The 18,823-nt window shown below is 35.1% G+C and overlaps 1 protein-coding gene across 1 annotated transcript; it reads right to left on the bottom strand.

The window, feature by feature from the left end:
* Positions 1–8,082: 8,082 nt before the first annotated feature.
* On the bottom strand, positions 8,083–15,292 carry LOC144443006 (alpha-N-acetylneuraminide alpha-2,8-sialyltransferase-like). Its single transcript, XM_078132380.1, has 8 exons — positions 15,135–15,292; positions 14,001–14,093; positions 13,169–13,330; positions 11,112–11,253; positions 10,638–10,789; positions 9,525–9,614; positions 8,698–8,939; positions 8,083–8,306 (listed from the first exon to the last, which is right to left on the bottom strand). The coding sequence occupies exons 1-8, from the start codon at positions 15,290–15,292 to the stop codon at positions 8,083–8,085; spliced, it is 1,263 nt and encodes a 420-aa protein (XP_077988506.1).
* Positions 15,293–18,823: the final 3,531 nt, after the last annotated feature.

Below are 18,823 nucleotides of genomic sequence, written 5' to 3'. Positions count from 1 at the left end.
GGCTGTTGCTATGGGCATGGTCTTGTTGCTTAGCCTATTTACATACATTTTTCGAATGTTTCTTAACTTGCCTACACTTCCCAGTTTTCATTTTTGCAATATATACCATCATTTACATGTAACTATTCCTATGGTTGTGGTCCTGTTGCTAGGCATATTTGCCTACATTTTTTTGAAGCTGTATTCACTTACTTACCCATCCCTTTGTTATCTTTGTAAATATGCATCATCATTTCACTGTTGCTGAGGGCTTGGTCATGGTTGCTAGGGCCAATTGTGTCAAATTGTTTTCAACAACAACGGCAGAATAACACCTCCAGAAACATCACTCTACCAAGTTTCAACCCCATTCACCATGCACGCAGTTTAATTTCAAGATATATGTTTTTGACCAAAATTGTCATTTTTAGACCTAATTTGCATATCACAAATGACTCACTATAAATTAACCAGGGATATGTAAACTGTTTATACGTCCCTGCTATAACGCTCTTGTGTACAACCACAAACAACTTAGGAAGAAAATTCTCCTTTGTCTGTGGTACAACTGAAATAGGGTGGTACACAGACAAGGATCATATAGCATGCGTGGACGTAAGGTATAACGAATAGCAATATAAATTATACTTTTGACGAACAAATACATGAAAGCACATATAGACATTGACGAATAGTAACATGAAATTTACGAATAAAAACATTGATTTATAGCATAAAAATAATGATACAAATGTGTCAATAACAACATGAATTTTACTAATAGAAATTTGTTTTTTTCGCACGAACATTTGTTTTGTTGATATTACAACTCATGGTCTGTCACATTGATTCGATTTTATTAGCCTACTTTACGTTACTGTGTTGTTTGGAGACTACGTAAGTTGGGACTCGATTCTGAAAATGTACAATAAAAGGAACACAACTCCTTCTATAAGCAGGAATACGAAACTATATACTGTCACAGACAAGGTAGCTATACTGTATTAAGGGAGCCTTCAGTAATTACACTGAGTGGAAGGCATGGAATTATTCGGGTGTCATATCGGGGAGGGCCAGATTTTACAAAGTGGAATAGGAAGGATATTTTATTCGGAGTGTCTAGTACCACAGGGCACTCAGGAACCGTGTGACAAACAAAACAAAACAAAACAAAACAAAACAAAACAAAACTTAGGAAATTTGGAAACTAGGAAGAGACGTACGGAAGGTAAAAATTTCGAAATGTTTGCCCAGTAGAACGGCCGGTTGAAAGTCCATGTTTATGTACGTTAATGGTGGCTGCCGTTCATACCTTGTGTCTTCTTTCATGGTGAGTAAACCTGCGCGATCACAGAAACAAGTGTAATTTTACCCCTTTCATATATAGTTGGTTAAGTACGTCAATATTAACGATATTATCGACATTTTATTGTATTCTGATAGAAATATTCTGAGACATAACTCCGGAAACAAATGCCTGTGCCGTGTCCCTTTTCATGTCTGATAGCATTTTAACATGTGTGTATGTGGTAATTTCCGAAATACATGTAATTGTTCAAAGCTTCGCTGCCTTATATGTCTAATAAATATTGGACATATTTTCAAATCGTGCCTCAGTTGTGGAGAGCATGTCACTTAGTAACACCAAAACTCCGACTCGTGTGCTTTCTGTTGTTGTAGTTATAGGACTATGTGTCTGTTCACTTATATTACTATCCATAGACCCTCCACCAGTGAAGGGTCTATGTACTATCTAAAGATCTATCATTCCAAGGATAAATTCTAGGCTGCTCACCTGTTATAAAAGCCAATATCAACCAATAATTTCCCACCATTCACTCCAACAACGTACAACACTATATTTAGTAGTAGTCGTCAGGTGATCTAATTTCACCGTGGCCACCCAAGCAAAGCTAAAGTACACGTGGAGGTCAATATACATGATTTATATCATTATGTCCGATAAATTCTACAAAGTTTAACGTTTGAAGTGCACTGCGCATAACTGTGGCGATAACAATCTTCTGTATACTCTAAGCACACCTAGCCATATGGATGAGGATGTAGTAGTTTAATATTTTGGATTAGTTTGCTTGCCGTCCTTGAATTTCCCAAAACCTACCAGGCAGACAGATAAACACACAAAAACAATGTTAGCATGTCATGAAAATAATTAACTTTTCTGTTTGTACATCAGTGAATTCGAAATATGAATGTCAAAGTTCATACTTAGTTTATCAACTACTTTGATATATTTATTCTGAAGATATCTGAACGCTCTTTCCATTTACAATATGAAATACGGCGTTGCTCGAAAATATTGCGCAAAACAAAATGTGTTTCTTTTTTCTAAATCTACCGACCTACCTACCCACACCCCCGCTTTAATTATTTATTGTTGGCTCCCCTCTCGCTACCGATCAAAAAATGCCCGCCCAGTTAAGAACAAGAACTGGTTCGTTGACTCATGGAGGTGACTGCACCTGTTATTTGTTCCATACTTGATCTCTCATTATTGTCAAACACATATTTACCAATTGTATAGATATGTCATATTCGTCGCCCAGTCAGCTGACAGTGGAAGGTCCGAGGTTAGGGAGCCTTCAGTAATTGCAAAGGAGGGCCGGGGTAAATCAAGCCCAGTTTGTGCCACTGTTTTATTTGTCAATCCTCAAGATTATTATGATGTGTATTGAAATCAGCCAGAAGAAATCGTTTCACTTGGGTCACGTGATCTAATCCAGTATGTCACAGACCACAAATTCAACCAATTTCACCTGAGTTCTCACCAGACCATCAGGGTTCTCATCAAACCATTATAGAGTAGTGGGTTCCACTCTATCATTTCTCTTAATAATCAGGGTACGTTCTAACCAGAGCTTTTTAGAGTAGTGGGTCCCACCCTAATAAGATTTCACCTAATAATCAGGGTTCCCCTCGGCCTTTAGAGAATACCGGTACATGTAGTTGGTTCCAACCTATGATTTCAGCAAATTACTAATCAGGGTTCTCCCCCATTTACCTGCTCTGTAGTGATAACTGTTTCCAGATTGGTTACATAATTAGTGATCAGGCTCATAGTTTCTCAAGTAATAACACTTTTATTTCACCTTTGATATTAACATTTACAAATGACAATGGCAGATGATGCAATGACTTGGGTGTTATGGGTTGCATAATCTTGGCATATGATGCAATGACTTGGGTGTTATGGGTTGCATAATCTTGGCATATGATAAAATGACGGGTGTTATGGGTTGCATAATATTAGCATACGATGAAATGACAGGTGTTATGGGTTGCATAATATTGGCATACGATGAAATGACAGGTGTTATGGGTTGCATAATCTTGGCATACATGTAGTATTATTGACGACACTCTTTATAATGTCATTTAGGTTCTATGTACTTTATTTACAAAATGTATGCAATTGTATATTCTGTTCACAAAAAAACGTACATGCGAGAACTCTTGATCATGACAAGCCTTCAATCATTGATGACATAGCCCTCTCTCTCTACCTGGTAGGTGGTGCAGACACTTATGAAAACACCAACAAGGGGCATAGTACAGAAGAGTATCAAAGAGTTAAACACCAACAAGGGGCGTAGTACAGCAGAGTACCAAAGAGTTACCTATTAGTAAATATGGTAGACAGACAGAGTTCAAGTAAATGCTGTCATGAGAAAAGATAGTTAAACAATATTGGTCATTTACAAATCTTTTCAAACACGTCTTTATGTCAAAATGTGAATTTAAGGCCATTTTGGTTAACATTTACCTGAAATAGACATCAACCAAAACCAAAAATCACTAACAAACTTCTCTAAAAATTGTGTTTGTTTAGTACAACTTAGGTCGTCTTCCAACATCCACATCCTCATGACACCATTTGCCATTGAGAAGCTTGATGAGTGTTCCTTTTCTTACACAGCTCCTTCAATTTGGAACTGACTTACACTCTTCGTCACTCTCATTCATAGTTACCCTGACCATTGTATGAGGTTTATTTTGTCAGTAACTCCAGATTAGGTATTACGATAACCACAGATAATCCTATAGTCCTTTGCGTCTGAGCATGCTCATTCTGGATTGCAAGTTCCGTATTAAGATGATCTGATCAATTTTTACCATGCGTAATTTAGACAACAAACTGAGTAAATGGCTAGTAATAAATCTATAGTCAATTATGCTTAAACATCATTGGTGCCAGTTTGTTTATAGAAGCATGTCAAAATCCTCAACTTTTACTTTGTTGTTATTTTCTATAGGTTCCAGGTGGCGTTATTGATGATTCTTGTGTACTTCGTGGTGTTATGATTAACAAAGATGTTACCCATCCACGTATGAAACGACGAATTGAAAACCCCAAGATTGTACTGCTAGATTGCTCACTTGAATACAAGAAAGGTGAAATACAGGTTTGTAAACACTTATTTCTTTTAGAATTCTTTCTCCAGTGTTTTGCTGACATTAACATTATTATCAACCTCCCCTCCCCTCCCCTCCCCACCCCCACCCTCCATAACTCAGTAAGGGAAATCCTATTACACTTGATAAACTCCTATGCATTTGACTCTGGTCTGAATATTTGGTATAGATATATATTGCACATTATTACATGTCTCAATATACTCGTGCGATTTTGGTATTGTTTCTGATAATATCCAAATTTCTCCATATTGTTTGTAGACTGGGCAATTTAGAATTGATGAGAGACACAGATTTCTCACGCATCCTTCAACTGAAAGAGGAATATGTACAGAAGATCTGTGAAGACATCATCCGATTCAAACCTGATGTAGTATTTACAGAGAAGGGTATATCTGATTTAGCCCAGCATTACCTAGTCAAGGCTAACATCACAGCTGTTAGAAGAGTCAGAAAGTCAGACAACAACAACAGAATTGGTAGGTATGTGTACAGTGAATTGTTCACAGGAAAGATTGTTTGCAATCATTTGTGTGCATGTATGTTTGACGAAAATGAAAGATGTTTTGAGAGTGATGGATATCTGATGAATGTGTTTTCTGAGATTTGATTGACTATTAAAATAACCTTTGATGTCTTTCCTGAACTCCTTTGTACAAATACTTCTTTCCTACGTGTAAACTTTGCACAATGATGGAACATAACACTTGAAATTTACTTTCCATTGCTTCTCCCTGTACAGATGTGAATTGTTTCACATCCTCTCAAATTTATGTCATTGAAATTTGATACAAATATGCAACATCACAATCTTCAAGTCCACTTTCCATCACTTCTGGCTATATTATCTGTGCAGCATTTTCTTTCAAACCTTGTGCAAAGGTGAAAAACTTATTTCACTCAAGCTTGGTGCAAAGATGAAAAACGTAGATTGTATTTTCATTCAAACATTGTGCAAAGGTGAAAAAACATTTCACTCAAATTTTGCACAAAGGTGAAAATGACTAACTCCAAACCCACTTTCCATGACCCTGTATTTCTTGTGTGACATTTCAGGGCATGTGGTGCAACTATAGTTAATCGTACTGATGAATTGAAAGAGGAAGATATTGGAGTAGGAGCAGGCCTATTTGATATCCAGAAGATTGGTGATGAGTAAGGTTTCAGCGGTTGAAATTTAGAACTCCATTACTACACGGACAGAATTCAGGGGCATATACATATTCACACAACTTGATAGCAGTATATATATTGACTCAACTTAAAGTCCAGAGTTTCAGTGCCAGGATCTTGCATTAGTGTTATATTATCAGTGGAGCCACATGTGTTATGTAGTATCATTCTTTTGTTCTTGGCAAATGATTGTTTCAGCTCTACTAGAAATTGGCAGTAGGGGGGGGGGGTCATGCTGTTTTGAAAATTGTGGATAGGGGGGGTCATTGTGTTTTAAATTGTGATGGAAGAAAAAAAATCCTTTCTACAATGGCATATAGCCTTGTCTGAAATGTGGTACATGTCAATATTTGTTCTTGTCCCTGTTTCTTACATGAATTCTTTAATATTACTTATTAGTTCAAACATAACTATACATATACATATACATATACATGTATTACCTAGCTACCCCACTAGTTATAGGACATGTCATGTAAATGCTTGGCTGTTTCACAATCAATGCTTCACTTATATTGCAGTTTGGGGCAAAAGTGAACTTGAAGGTTTCGTAATGGCAATTTTCATAGATAGTTTATAAATGAAGTTAATCTAAATTGTTCTACTCGTCATGTTATTGACACTACAAATCACCACATCTCATCAGATTCCAGTTTCTATTATACAGTAGGTATGACCACCTAAAGTTCTCTAACATACCGGTGACTTTATTATACATATATTAATGCCCCTATACTAATGTTACATGTCTATTTTATGTGATATAGGAAACTCATTTAAAACATACATTTAGGTTAGCTTTTCGAAGCTTGGAAATATTACCTCAAAGGTTATGAATAACCTAAACATTGCCTTAGTATCTCAAGCAAAAAACTCCATATCTGCCAGGGGGAAAACCCCAAGGACTTCCTCACCCCCAGAGGTCACTCGTGCATTCAACCAACAATCAGATGCACCAACAACCTTTTTACTGTCATAATGGTATTAAACTTTTCTTAAATATTTTCACCCTATTCTAATTTGAGATGATATTGTCTATTCAAGATGTGAAATGTTTGCCAAGATAGTCTAAAATTGCCTTAATCTCCAAATCTCCCCTACCAATGATACTACCAGTAGATGTGCTGACCTTTACTACATGTATATAATGATGCCATTTAACTTTTTAAGAACATATTTCAACCCTTAGTGTAAGTTATAAAGAATAGTTTCTGATACTTGCTGTCTTGTAAAGCATGGATTAAGTTATTGCTTGAAGGGTCTAAATAGCGTAAATATTGGCTATAAGAGTAAAAATCCTCCAGGGCTTTTAGAGGGAGACCCCCTCAGACCCCCGCATGAGGTGGACATATCCCAGTCTCAAGCTCTTCCCCTCTTACTGTCAAGATGCTATCAAAGTATATTTCAAAAGTATTTCAACCCTATGTAGTTGTATTTTACATGTTGGTGTTGTCTTGTAAGGCTTGGAAATTATTGTCTGAAAGGGTCTGAATAGTCTCAAAATTGACTTTTCAGGGAAAAAACCTCCAGGGTTTCTAGGGGGAGACCCCCTAGGACACCCCCCCCCCCCATGAGGTGTACACATCCCAGTCTCAAGATCTCCCCCCTACCTCTTACTGTCAAGATCCTATCAAACTATATTTCAAAAATATTTCAACCTTATGTAGTTGCTTTTTACATGTTGGTGCTGTCTTGTGAAGCTTGGAAATGATTTGTAAAATTGTCTGAATAGTCTGAAAATTGACTTTTCAGAGTTAAAAACCTCCTGGGCTTCTAGGGGGAGACCCCCTAGGACCCCCCCCCCCATGACACCTGTACATATCCCCTTCTCAAGCTTTCCCCCTACCTTTCACTGTCAAAATGCTATAATTAAACTCCTTTTCAAATATATTTACCCTGTGTAGTCAATAATTATAATTATGATAGTGCTAACCCGGGATCTTATAAAGTAGATGCAAGACAGTCAAGCAGTCCACACTGAGTCACGATCAAAAAATATCTGTCACTCATGCGAATATCATATGGGGGGGGGGGGGTCATCATGTTTTAGAATTAAGTGATAGGGGGGTCAGCCTGTTTTGGGTTTTACAGATAGGGGGAGGGGGGGGTCAGTGACTTTTTGTCGGCCCGATTTAAGAATCCACCGCCCCCCCCCCCCCAGGCTGGAGAAACTGACCGGTCCCTAAACTGAATGTAGCTGGCATTTAAAATATTACAATGAGACAACCAAGAAAGTTAAACCTGTTACATTGGTATGACTTGGTACCAAATTGATTTTGAAAAATAAAGAAGTACAAATCCTTGTAGACACATCACTTTAAAGTTTGATTAGGATGTTGCTATAATTGTCTTGATTAAGTACACTTCCAACGTAGGATGGCTGGATTATTATGATGGAAATTGAATATGAAAATTTTGTTTTGGTTACAACTTTAAATCTTCAAAAAATGATTATCTATCATTGTCCTCAACATGAAGTTGTGCGACAACGCAATGCTATTTTTGATATTTACATGGTTCAACTGTCAACTTTAGCACCCCGAGTTGATGAAGTTCAAATAGCATTAAGAACTCATGTGAAAAGTCATGGCCATTAGATGTCATGTTATTGTAATAGTGATAATGAACTGTCGTATTGTCAGGTCTATTCTTGAAAGGCCAAAATCCATACACTTGAATGTTATCACAAAGCTCTATCGCCACACTGATGAAGTAAAAGCCTGGAAAAAAATGGAAAAGTTAAAATATTGAATCTGCACTACACAAAATTCATGACTAAATCTATCTGAAGGCAGTTAGGAGTCATGAATATTCATTGTTCCAATGCATATATGCAATGCATATGAATGGTTGCCAAGACCCAAGCCAATGAAGGTAAATTAGAGTTTTAATTTCCTTGATTGATTCACCCGACAGTGATATTGATCTAATAAGTTACTCAGTTACTTGCAGGCAGACATCAATGTTTGTATTTTGTCTGTGTGTCAGTCGTAAGGAAAATATGTGAGGCGTAAAAACATAGTGTGCTGCTTAATTGAAACTGTATACACTCTCTAGTTTGGTGGTAGCAATGATGTCCATGCATGAATTAAGGCATATAGTACAACTTACCAGTTGATACACGTTTGTCAACTCCCCAAGGTTTCCAAACATTGTTGATTGCTCGGAAATGATTAGGATGCATAAAGACCATTTTGAAACCATTCTTTCTCAGCAAAGAGTAGGCTGTTTTACTTGCGGATGTTATAAAAGGTAAGGAAAAATCAGGCATCCAAATGAACCCATCTTGAATTGCTGCTTTCATGTCTTTTACAAATTTGGTTTTGTTTGCAGGTGTTTTCAGTGAGCTATACCTGCCAAAAGGGGCAAAATATAGAACAGGGATTGTATGTTGTAACTATTGGTTAAATTTGTACATTTGAACTGTCACTGATGTCTTTCTGATTACAATTTCTCCAACGCTGCTTTACAAGCTGTAACTGGAAAGTCTTTCTTGCAAATGTTTTGTTAGCTGTAATGACTTAGCCATAATATCATATACCCTGAACAGTACTGAAAGATCTGTTAGTAAGCAATTATTTATGTAACTGTACACATACTATGGTACAATACATCTAATAAAATGTGCATATAGGGGCACTAGTTGCATTCTATTGTCCCTAGGGCACTATCCATGTAGCAATGAAGTCTTAACAGGGATTTGCTTTGGTTATGAAAAAGAATACATGTCTGTACCTGAGAATGTGATATGTTATAAAGCACTTATTGTCTTGCCCTATTCGGGCACTAGTAGATGTCATATTACCCCTTGTGTTGTTATGTAACAACTATTTCTGGCTTTCAGCCTCGGAAAATAGTTACAACATAACAGCCCACATGGTAATGGATGTCTACCTAAGTGCTTCATAGCCAGGCAATAAGTAAATTGTACATTTTACCTTGATGCATAGATTGATTTATTCAGTGTATTGATTGTGGTCTTATTTCCAGCATCTTTTGTGTAAGGTTCTTTTGGTGGAACATTGAATCTGAAAAAAGAGAGACTAAAATCTATTAATGATAATATTGGACGTTTTACTTTCACAAATGCTATCATTATATCCTACCTTAATTTATAAATTAAACGAATGACTGACTGAGTGTATTGATTGTGGTCTTAAAGTGGCCATATGGAAGAGGATTAGGTATTTATTTTGGTAATTTTAATTCATAAAACAATTTTTATCATGGCCTCGTACGTGAAAAATCAGCATGAGATAGGACAAAGTCCATGTTTGTAACTCAAGGCATTGCAAAATGCTAAACAATGTGTAACAAAGTTTGTTATTGTACATGTACAATAACAAAGACCTTACACATCTATTAGACTTTCGTAATTTATTGAGTTACAAACAAGGACTTAGCATATATTATTTCACATTGATTTTTCAGGTAGGAAGCCATGATAAAATGATTTTATAAATCATAAATCCAAAAATAATACCCCAATCCTCATCCATATGATCACTTTAATCTTATTTCTAGGAATATAGGTGCTTTAGTATCGGTGGAATTTGAATCTGAAACCCCCAAAATTTTAATGATTTATTTCCTCCGACAAATGTTTAGCTAGGTTATCCATAGTTGCATAGGTTTATTTTGAACAGCAAAAATAAATTATCCTCTTAATACTATTGTAGCTTCAACATTTTCAGTCATTTCCACCTCTTTTTTCAGGATTTTATTTCATCTCTGTAGTGATAGAACTTTGTGATCTGATTCAAGTTTATGGATTTTGGCCTTTCACAAATCGACCTGACACAAAAAATAGATTCGAGATCTCTATGACAGTAATGCAGAGAAGTCCCATTTGTAATGACCCAAACATTTTGTAATACCTATCATGTTATGCCTTAGCATCACAGATGGATGGAGAGGCTTGCAATTTCTTGCCATCACTTTTGCTGAATGTGGTGCTCTCATCTCTCCCAATTCTCCCATCCAAAGATGATAATGAAAGTCTTGTTCAGATATTCACTGCCAGCAGATTGTACACTACATAATTATCCTACCTGAAAACAGCATCTGCTATGTCAATTTGTTGTCCACATCCACTACCTTGTAGAATCCCACTACTGCCAACAACACTGCATGAATTAAATTTCTTCCTGCCAAACAATTCCTTCTGTTTATTGGTAGAAAAAGTAATGTTGAATCTCCTGTACTAAAGAAAATATTTTCAATGATCAAAAAAATTCTTTCATGAGAATTTAAATTATCTCTTAGAATACATAATTAGTGTCTCTTTGAAGTTTTCGTGTGAAAGATATTACTTTTATTTGCTTAGTTTACTTTTATATTAAAGATATGTAGAATACCACTATATGAAATCAAGGTGTCGTTAAATTTGGGTTCTTGAGAGGAAATTCATGATTTTGTATCATTTAATTTTTTGCACGATTATCAAAATAACTTATAAACTCTAACAGCTTATGCCACATTAAACATATGATAAAAGAAGAGGACATAGTCTAAGACCAATTTACCTTGGATAGATAGGCGTACACGAATTTTGTTATTGATACTGGTCTGTTATTAATAGATGTTTTTATCCGTGTTCCCACTTTGACATTCTGTTGTGTTAAGCTGAATTGCTCCTGAATAGTGGACACCTTCGTTAGTTTTTTTCTGTGATAAAATATGAATTGAATAAACATAATAGTCAATAAGTAATCTGAGAATGAATGTCCATGGACTCTTGGTTCATAGTTACAAATGAAAATATCTATCAGTCTTTTTTTTCTGTCTTGTTCACTTCCAAAAACGTTTCATTCTACAAGTACAAATTTGCATTTGTAAATATGCAATCGATTTTCCATCACAGCAACTTTAATTATAACATTCTTCATAAACTCTGCAATAGTAATCAAGGAGTTTGCAACAATACTATTAAAGAGCAACTATTTGTACATAGCAAGAATTTCTTTCAATAGAAAATGCATTGCTAACTTTGTTTTTAATATTGTATTTACTTCTATTTTGTGTCATATATTCTTCATTTATGCATTGATGATTGTTTATTTGTGTTTACTGGTTTATTTATTGCAAATAAGCAATCAATACTATACCATATTCCAACTACTAAAGAAATAAATAAAAGATTTATTTCATTTGAACAATCTGGTTCAACACAAGAGATAAATGCTGTTCACAAGTCATTTTTGGGCAGGAAGTGAATGCCAGAATGGTTGAATCTGTATTGTGAAGACATCATGCAGATATAAAGTTAACTCTGAATTTCCATGTTGTTCAAACTGTACTGTAATTTGCATTTGTAAATATGCAATCGATTTTCCATCACAGCAACTTTAATTATAACATTCTTCATAAACTCTGCAATAGTAATCAAGGAGTTTGCAACAATACTATTAAAGAGCAACTATTTGTACATAGCAAGAATTTCTTTCAATAGAAAATGCATTGCTAACTTTGTTTTTAATATTGTATTTACTTCTATTTTGTGTCATATATTCTTCATTTATGCATTGATGATTGTTTATTTGTGTTTACTGGTTTATTTATTGCAAATAAGCAATCAATACTATGCCATATTCCAACTACTAAAGAAATAAATAAAAGATTTATTTCATTTGAACAATCTGGTTCAACACAAGAGATAAATGCTGTTCACAAGTCATTTTTGGGCAGGAAGTGAATGCCAGAATGGTTGAATCTGTATTGTGAAGACATCATGCAGATATAAAGTTAACTCTGAATTTCCATGTTGTTCAAACTGTACTGTTTTATTAGTAACAAGTATGCCTAACCACTGCTGTGTTAGTTTTTTAATAACACATTGAGTTCTTTTACACATATTTTTTACCACTTTGTGCACTACCATACAATCAGCAGTAATGACCCAATTGTAACCCTCATTTTGCTATATCTTGGTCATCATCTTGTGATCAGCACTTATGAAATAGCTGGAACTTTGGAAATGCAAATATGGCGTATTACAAAAATCTGAGCTTTTTGTGCCAGAGGCAAAATTCTGGCATATGCCACAATTTATAACTATTGAACTGAATACTATCAAAAAAATATATAATGGTTGCCTTACTAGCTAACCAACTTCTTACAGGAAACAACATGGAAAATTGTAAAGCACTTGAGCACAGAGTGGGAAAGTGCTACATAAAGAAATCCTTTTGTGTTTTATCCAGATACTGTCAAGACCTGTTATGTATAACTTTTTATGCTCCAATAAAAAGCTTTTAAATACAAAAAAGTGCTACATAAAAAGCAACATTATTATTATTATATTATTATATATTAGTATTGTTAGTCCTTGCACATGATTAGATTGGCCCTGCCTTTTTCATTACTTTTTCATAGCAACTATGGGTTGGAGGTATGCTGGGGTATTATTGTGTAAGTTGCCATGATGGATGAGAAAGGGCTATTTATTTTGGATAGTCAATGATAAAAACAACAACTTTACTGTTTCTCCACTTGAAAAAATAATGTGAACAACATAGTCAAAGTCCATGTTTTTAACTTAATAGTTTGTTCTCTTTTGGACTAGTTCTCTTAATAGACTTACCGTATTTTGTCTCTGCTGGAATCATTTTGTTTCCATGGCAGATGTAAGCTTTCTACAATAGCTTTTGTTAATTTGTTGATATTTTCTTCTTTCATCATAGGTTGGTATTTTAGTGTCACATTGATACATATATCCATGTCCTCTGTATGTTCACGTGTGATACTGTTTGTGTACAAGTACAAATGGGTTATATATGATCAATTCAAAATCACTGCAAATGATATTATATTATCGAGGGTTAAATTTACAGAAACATTCTTAGTTAAACTTCAGCCACCTAATTATTCTTTTCCCTTCTTTTCAGAAAATATTTGTTTTTCTTAAAATCAGATAAATGTAAACACACTTAACTACAATGAAAATCACTAAACCTGAAACAAAATATTTAGCTCAATAAAATCTTATCAACATAGTAACATTTTATCACCTGGCACGACAAAAGTCTTACTAACATTGCTACACTTTATCATCGTGCTCAACACATCTCTGTTGGTAACATTTTATTTAACCAGAGGATAAAGTATATCATTGTTAGTAAGATTTTTGTTGAACCAGATGATAAAATGTAGCACTGTCTAGTGGTAAGATTAGCTAGATGATAAAATGTGTAGCACTGTTGGTGAGATTTCTGTTGAGCCAGATGATAAAATGTAGCACTGTTGGTAAGATTGTTATTGAGCCAGACAATGTTTTGCTTATATCATATTGTTATGTTAACTGAACTAATGACAATTGTTAGTGGTTTATTTTTTCACCTTGAGAATTAAGACATGCTCAGTGATGGTGGTTTAGGTAAGTGCTCTGCTGAGAAGTTTAGAAATCTGTATTTTACCTTGATAGAGATATGGAATCATTTAGTTGTTTGACTGTAGTTTTATTACCAGTCTCTCCACTGAAAGCTTTTGCTGGTGTAACATTCATGAATCTGGAACAAAGTATTGAATAATATATGCATTCTTTATTCACTTCACCTGCTAGGATAAAATGTTGCTATCATATTTATCTACATAAAAAGTTACGAACAATCTATCAGTCGTGAAAAAAATACATTGAGATTTCCTATGGTAGAAACCATATATGATACAAACAAAAATTTGTCATTAATATTCCCATTTGTCCTAAAAATATGGCCTTGAAGAATGTATAGAATACACCAATTATTATAAACATACTCTTAATTGAGTGCCTGGTACATATTGATTATACATATTGGTTATGAAGGATATTTTTCTGCAAGGTATAAGTTTGTATATGCCCTCCTGAAAGGATTGATATTTTGAGATTAACATATTTGTATTGGGTGGCCATTTTGCACTCACATACCAAATATGATGGCTAATTTAGCCTTTTGAAGGCCTTCAGTTGACCTTCAGAAGCCTTACTTAGCCATTCAAAAGACAATCATAAGCAACACCATCATTTGTGATGAATGAACTGATAGATGCAAACATTTATGTCTGGTTGTGAAATTATTAGGAAACATTTACTAAAAATCTTTGTAGAAGACACAGTCGCCCTTAATTACTTTGTTCTATGTGAGAATGGTGGCATGATAAATTGTTAGCAACAAATATATACTACCGGGGCACAAAGTGTCTGTGATATGTAAGAAATGGCTTGGTTTTGATAATTAGATCCTGAGGATCAACATCAGGGTTAAAGTCTTAAAAAGAAAGCTTACACCTGATAATACTGGGATAGATACTTGAATTGAGTCCCTATATGGTTTCTAGTTATACAGTAAGTTCACTACAAATAAGGCAGACATTCAGTACAGTGTGATATGAACTCAGTCCAGTGGGTTTTGACTTTACTTAATTAAACACATGTACATTGCAGACAGACAGACAGACAGACAGACAGGCAGATCTCGACAGTCAGATAGGTGGACAGACACTTTGCCATGCCTATAACACTACTGAACCTCAATAAAAAATAACACAATTATAATATAACGGTATCATACCTTGGAAAGTATGCTGGTATCCTGGTAAGGTTAATATTAGTTGTATAGGAATTGGTGATTGTAGCCAATAGCAAAATAGTTAGGAGTACCACTGACATAAATATCGTTAACATAGTCCTATGTTTTGCTATTTTGAAAATTGTCTGTGCACATGGCATGATAATGGTCCGGTGATGGAAGCGTAGCAACAAGGAGACAGTGATTCTGAAGCTTGGTGTAGACTGGTTGACTCTGACGTACACACAGGAAAGATGGCAGGATCACTGCTCAAGTGTACACGACATCTGCAGTCTTGCAGACAACCTCCAAATAAAAAGATATAAATAAAAATAATTTGCGAATATCGATGTATGATTATTTTCATTTTATTTTAAGATTTTTGCCAAGTTTCAGATTTCAGTTATAAAATGTGATATGATCATTCATGTTGCTACTCGATGAACAGCAACTTGATTGACAAACAGTCCTGCATTACACAATGCTTTCTTTGAGCAATGTGGACACAAAACAATCTTGCTGGATTGGAAATATGGATAACATATGGTCAATGACAATAAAAGTTACGTGAGAATTGTTGTGCCGTCAGCTTCCTAAATATTTTTGGAATTTCCAGAGGCACTTTCCTGAGAAATGTGTGAATAATAATAATTATTTTATCAACAATATGCATTTAACATGAAATGTGCATTGGTAATAAACTGTTTAAATATACGCTGTTAGCTTGTTTACAAAGGAGGTAAAATAAAAAATATATAATCTTGGGTCTCCAGGCAAAGTTCTGAAATAGAAGTCAAAATGTTACCAACATTATTCCATTTTTACCTTCTGTACAAGCAACTTATCAGTCAGAATAGCTCCACTGTTTTTTTTGTTTGTTTTTGTTTTGTTTTTTGTTTTTTTTGTAACGTGTAGAAGTGGTTCGGCTGTTCAGCCCTTCCACTATGTAGTTTTGTTTTAGCAAAGTAATTAAGTGGTTAGTGGTTTCACATGATGACTCACACACATTATAGAACATATTTCGCACAGAAAGTTGGTAAAATATTGTACTTTTGTATTATAGTCACCATTACACAAAATAGCATCAATGTAGCACAACTGTATTTGGCTGTTGCTATGGGCATGGTCTTGTTGCTTAGCCTATTTACATACATTTTTCGAATGTTTCTTAACTTTCCTACACTTCCCAGTTTTCATTTTTGCAATATATACCATCATTTACATGTAACTATTCCTATGGTTGTGGTCCTGTTGCTAGGCATATTTGCCTACATTTTTTGAAGCTGCATTCACTTACTTACCCATCCCTTTGTTATCTTTGTAAATATGCATCATCATTTCACTGTTGCTGGGGGGTTGGTCATGGTTGCTAGGGCCAATTGTGTCAAATATATTGTTTTCAACAACAACGGCAGAATAACACCTCCAGAAACATCACTCTACCAAGTTTCAACCCCATTCACCATGCAGTTTAATTTCAAGATATATGTTTTTCACCAAAATTGTAATTTCTAGACCTAATTTGCATATCACAAATGACTCACTATAAATTAACCAGGGATATGTAAACTGTTTATACGTCCCTGCTATAACGCTCTTGTGTACAACCACAAACAACTTAGGAAGAAAATTCTCCTTTGTCTGTGGTACAACTGAAATAGGGTGGTACACAGACAAGGATCATATAGCATGTGTGGACGTAAGGTATAACGAATAGCAATATAAATTATACTTTTGACGAACAAATACATGAAAGCACATATAGACATTGACGAATAGTAACATGAAATTTACGAATAAAAACATTGATTTATAGCATAAAAATAATGATACAAATGTGTCAATAACAACATGAACTTTACTAATAGAAATTAGTTTTTTTCGCACGAACATTTGTTTTGTTGATATTACAAATCATTGTCTGTCAATTGATTCGACTTTATTAGCCTACTTTACGTTACTGTGTTGTTTGGAGACTACGTAAGTTGGGACTCGATTCTGAAAATGTCCAATAAAAGGAACACAACTCCTTCTATAAGCAGGAATACGAAACTATATACTGTCACAGACAAGGTAGCTATACTGTATTAAGGGAGCCTTCAGTAATTACACTGAGTGGAAGGCATGGAATTATTCGGGTGTCATATCGGGGAGGGCCAGATTTTACAAAGTGGAATAGGAAGGATATTTTATTCGGAGTGTCTAGTACCACAGTGCACTCAGGAACCGTGTGACAAACAAAACAAAACAAAACTTAGGAAATTTGGAAACTAGGAAGAGACGTACGAAAGGTAAAAATTTCGAAATGTTTGCCCAGTAGAACGGCCGGTTGAAAGTCCATGTTTATGTACGGTAATGGTGGCTGCCGTTCATACCTTGTGTCTTCTTTCATGGTGAGTAAACCTGCGCGATCACAGAAACTAGTGTAATTTTACCCCTTTCATATATAGTTGGTTAAGTTCATACCTTGTGTCTTCTTTCATGGTGAGTAAACCTGCGCGATCACAGAAACAAGTGTAATTTTACCCCTTTCATATATAGTTGGTTAAGTACATCAATATTAACGATATTATCGACATTTTACTGTATTCTGATAGAAATATTCAGAGACATAACTCCGGAAGCAAATGCCTGTGCCGTGTCCCTTTTCATGTCTGATAGCATTTTAACATGTGTGTATGTGGTAATTTCCGAAATACATGTAATTGTTCAAAGCTTCCCTGCCTTACATGTCTAATTAAAATAGACATATTTTCAAATCGTGCCTCAGTTGTGGAGAGCATGTCACTTAGTAACACCAAAACTCCGACTCGTGTGGTTTCTGTTGTTGTAGTAATAGGAATATGTGTCTGTTCACTTATATTACTATCCATAGACCCTCCACCAGCGAAGGGTCTATGTACTATCTAAAGATCTATCATTCCAAGGATAAATTCTAGGCTGCTCACCTGTTATAAAAGCCAATATCAACCAATAATTTCCCACCATTCACTCCAACAACGTACAACACTATATTTAGTAGTAGTCGTCAGGTGATCTAATTTCACCGTGGCCACCCAAGCAAAGCTAAAGTACACGTGGAGGTCAATATACATGATTTATATCATTATGTCCGATAAATTCTACAAAGTTTAACGTTTGAAGTGCACTGCGCATAACTGTGGCGATAACAATCTTCTGTATGCTCTAAGCACACCTAGCCATATGGATGAGGATGTAGTAGTTTAATATTTTGGATTAGTTTGCTTGCCGTCCTTGAATTTCCCAAAACCTACCAGGCAGACAGATAAACACACAAAAACAATGTTAGCATGTCATGAAAATAATTAACTTTTCTGTTTGTACATCAGTGAATTCGAAATATGAATGTCAAAGTTCATACTTAGTTTATCAACTACTTTGATATATTTATTCTGAAGATATCTGAACGCTCTTTCCATTTACAATATGAAATACGGCGTTGCTCGAAAATATTGCGCAAAACAAAATGTGTTTCTTTTTTCTAAATCTACCGACCTACCTACCCACACCCCCGCTTTAATTATTTATTGTTGGCTCCCCTCTCGCTACCGATCAAAAAATGCCCGCCCAGTTAAGAACAAGAACTGGTTCGTTGACTCATGGAGGTGACTGCACCTGTTATTTGTTCCATACTTGATCTCTCATTATTGTCAAACACATATTTACCAACT

This window comes from Glandiceps talaboti, chromosome 12 (assembly GCF_964340395.1).
Source record: "Glandiceps talaboti chromosome 12, keGlaTala1.1, whole genome shotgun sequence".
Taxonomy (NCBI): Eukaryota; Metazoa; Hemichordata; class Enteropneusta; family Spengelidae; genus Glandiceps; species Glandiceps talaboti.
This window is presented reverse-complemented; position numbering and strand designations above follow the sequence as displayed.